This window comes from Grammomys surdaster, unplaced genomic scaffold (assembly GCF_004785775.1).
Source record: "Grammomys surdaster isolate TR1022 unplaced genomic scaffold, NIH_TR_1.0 255, whole genome shotgun sequence".
Lineage (NCBI taxonomy): Eukaryota > Metazoa > Chordata > Mammalia > Rodentia > Muridae > Grammomys > Grammomys surdaster.
In genome coordinates, this window is record NW_021604696.1 from 5,103,139 (window position 1) to 5,107,066 (window position 3,928).

A 3,928-nucleotide genomic window follows, 5' to 3' on the forward strand; every position below is an offset into this window, starting at 1 on the left:
GAGAGAGAGAGAGAGAGAGAGAGAGAGAGAGAGAGAGAGAGAGAGAGCAAGAGAGAGTGAGAGAGAGCTAACTGGGAATGGCATGGGCTTTTGAAATCTTTAAATCCCACCTCTGGAGACACATCTTCTTCAATAAGGTCACACCTTCTAATTCTTCCCAAACAGTTCAACCACGTGGGGACCGAGTATTTAAACATATGAACCTATAGGGGCATTTTCATCTGAACCACCACACTCCAACAATAAAGTTCTTCTGAAGGATGATCAACTTCCTCTCTGCAAGTTTGTACCATCCTCCTGTCTTTTAAGGCAGGTTCTCACTAGGTATCCCTGGCTGGCCTGAAACTGACTGTGTAAACCAGGTTGGCCTTGAACTCACAGAGATTCCCCCTCTTAGTGTCTCCCACTTGCTAGGATTAAAGGTGTACCCCGCCATGCCAGGCCCTATGTACATCTTTTAAAAATTATTTAACATGCATGAGTGTCTGGCTGTATGAGTATGTACATAGTGCATGCTTGGTTCTTGCAGAGATCAGAAGAGGGCATTGGATCCCCTGAAGTTGTAGTTACTGATGCTAGTGAGGTAACGTGTGGGTGCCTGATCCCCTGCAAGAGCAAGTGCTCTTAACACTAAGCCATGTCTCCAGCCTCCCACATATCATCTTTTATAAATTACAACAGTGTCTTCCTGAGCATATGCATGGTATGGTGGCCCTTGGAAAGGGTTGGGTTGAACTCACTGGAGCCACCTGTTAACACTTTTCTGAAGGGCATTGAACGCCAACTAGTGAACAAGCTGGCCATATGGAGATTAGATACAGTGTCTATGGTAAGGGCGCCATCTTTTCAGTGAATGGTGTACTTCCAAATTACATCATAAGTGATCTCTTTTCTCTTCTTTTCTAGGAGTTTATGGACAACAGCCTACCAACCAAGTCATCATCCGCGAGCGGTACCGAGACAATGACAGTGACCTGGCTCTGGGCATGCTTGCCGGGGCAGCCACAGGCATGGCCCTGGGCTCTCTGTTCTGGGTCTTCTAAAGCCTTCAGCGTTTTCTGTGCACAGCTTCTGTTAGTCCTGTGTGCAATAATTTGATTTGCAGGGCGTTTCTGTTTGTGACAAGTGTCTTTCATAATAATTTAAGTAGTTCTTTTGAAGGTGGTAATCTAATAATTGTGACTGACCTGCATGGTACCACAAAGAAAGCCCGAAGCGCGCTGTGGGTGAGAGCCTGGGTCCTTCTGGGTTCCGGCTTGCGCCAAGTTTCTTAGGGCCTCTTGGATGGTTTTATGTAAACACACCCAATTAAACCGGCATTTTCTGTTCAGTTAGGTGCAATATTGAATTGACGGACGGCTTTCCTTCTATGCCAATAATAATAATGGTGACGGGGGAGGATGTGTGTAAGTGTGGTGAGGAGAGTCGCAGCTTCTTGAACTGTGGTGTCTCACTCTAGACCCCAGCTGCATGTTACCGTAGGAGCTGTGGGCTGCTGTCTCCCGAAGGGCGGTGGTGTGAGGACCCCATAACTTACCCCTTGGAGCTCCTAGGTACCAGAAGGATTGGCTGCTCGGGATACAGAGGGCCAGCCACTCCCTTTAAAAATTATGCTCCAGGAATCTGCCCAGTTTTATTTTCTTGTTACTCTTCTGTTTGCTTTATACCAGGGATGATTGGCATTAGTCTGGAGTTAGGAATTGATTTGAGCCTTTCCCTTTAAGCCCTGCTGAATGAAGAGGTGAGTGCCAGTGGGTAGAGGTATGCTGGGAGCTGCCCAGCGATGTGTTTTCAGTGTCTGCTTTAGGCGTATTGATTGCCACTCAATCTGCAGAGAGCCTATAGAGACTATTTTTCTACTTGTAAAGAAAGTATGGTGAGGGGAACTGGGGAGAGCCTTAGTTAGAATGTTCCTGCCTCAGGCCTTCTAGGGCCCAAGCTGCACATGGGTACTCTTTAGCTCCTGGAGAGGCTCTTCCTCGTCAGTGGTAGGGAGGCCCCGTGGTTGTCCAGAGAGACTCAGGTTTTGAGTGAGAAATGGGATTGGGTAGAACATCTCAGGGATTTGTTCTAATCCCTCATGTTAGTGGGGATCCAGCCTTGTTCTCAGTCCTGACCTGCTCATGACAGAAGAGCTTAAAACATTTCTAGTCCCCAAATGTGTGACACTCTGGGAAGCTCACAATCTGGCTTTCTGACAAGAGTTTGTATTTACAGTATTAGAGAATACATGTTCCACATATTTCAATTTTCTGTTCTTTCATGTTTTAAAGCTCCCAAGTCCAACTTTGTGACCGCCATGTTTTAGTTTTAAACAGTAACACCCCCCCACACACACACACATACACACAAAGGTGGGGCGGCACAGTGAAGACCCCGCCCTCTACTTTGCATAGTCTGACTATGCCCAGTCCAGCGCATGCGTGCTGCCTTGCCGAACTGCTGGGCGACTCTCTTCGTCAGTTCAAGTCTTCAATAGATCTTCATGTGCGACAGTTGCCAAGCAGATGAGGTGGTGCCCGTGGTGTTTTTCTCGCTACTCCTTGGGGACCTGTTGATACAGAACTGCCCGTTTCCAGCTGATGTTTGCTTCTTTGTCATTTCTGATGGATGGGGTTAGGGCAACGTGGTATGGATGGCTCGTAGCGTCACTTTAATAAGCGTAATGCTGATTTTACATCCTGTGCTATGAGACTGCCATTTGCTCACAGTGTCACCATTCGTAAAGCTCCGTGCTTTACTTACAAAACACTAAAACCAGTTTTAGTGTTATACAGGGATTTTAATTTTGAAGTTAGTTACTGGGATTCCTAAAACCACAGAGTATTGAGTCGTGTCCCTGAAGTACCTTAACAGAATTATCTCCTATTGTCCCATGAGTATGCTCTGCCTAGCCCCTGACCCCAGTGTGTCTAGCTGTAACAGACAGCCATAGTTGAGCCTGATCATTTCCTGTCACCAGTTTTACTTGATTGCATACCCAGTACGGAATACATTTTCCGGACATCTCATTTCCTCAGCCCCGATCCTCACAGGCGCCGCCCTTTGGATGGCTTTTGCCACATTATTTTGTACCTCAGAGAGATTCATGAGTTGGAGGGAACTACTTGTCTGGCGTTGGGAAACATGTCTCCTCCTCCACGGAGACTTTTAAATAATGACGCAGGGCTGGAAGAGGCTGGCTCCTGACACTGTGCGTGGTTGATGTTATTGCTCTTTTAGTTCTTTGAGTTAAGAACCTTAAATACAAAAGAGGAAAGCCTGAGGCTTCCTTAGATTGTCCCTTGCCAAGAAGGCTCGTCTTAGGTCGTTAGTGCCCACAGCAGCCTTCTGGAGTGTAGCAAGTTCTTGCGTTTGAGACAGAATGGTTCAGGTTTATTTTCTCCATCTGCTGATCCTATGTAACCTCTCATTTTGCCTTCTAGTCTATGTAAGTGAAAGGCAGAGGATGCAGGCAGTCTTCGTTGTGATTGCTTCTGTTATTCTGTTGCCTCTACTGAGCCCGTTTTCTCCCTGTACGTGCATACGATATGTTTATAAGTGAACTTGTTAAACTATTAAATGATCATTAACCTTAAACTGCCTCACTGTGACTTCTGTTATATGTTCAAATTATTTAGAGATGGCTAGAGAGATAGTTAAGTTGCCTGCCATAAAAGCATGAGGATCTGAGAACCCTGGCACCCATATGGAAACTGAGCGTGGCTACAGACATCTGTAATAGAACTTTGTTGGGTTAAATGGGGGTCTTGTGGCCCCGCCACAGGGCTAGGGCCTCTTGGGGAGGCACTGTGCGGGAAGTTTGACTGCTGGTGAGGGGAGCACAGTCTGAGGTGTTGGACCAGCCAGAGCTGGCTCCGAGGTCCCTGGGCCTGCAGAGCGGTCGGGGACTGTCTGGTTCTCAGGCTCTTGGGCACCCAGGCACTGA

The 3,928-nt window shown here is 47.1% G+C and overlaps 1 protein-coding gene across 1 annotated transcript in view; it reads left to right on the forward strand.

Moving 5' to 3' along the window:
* Plekhb2 (pleckstrin homology domain containing B2) overlaps positions 1 to 3,579 on the forward strand; it is a 34,704-nt gene extending 31,125 nt beyond the window's left edge. Inside the window, exon 8 of the mRNA XM_028775430.1 lies at positions 907 to 3,579. Within this exon, the coding sequence (XP_028631263.1) occupies positions 907 to 1,043 (137 nt within the window). The 3' untranslated portion in view covers positions 1,044 to 3,579. The remainder of the gene's footprint in view (positions 1 to 906) is intronic.
* The last annotated feature ends 349 nt before the right edge of the window (positions 3,580 to 3,928 follow it).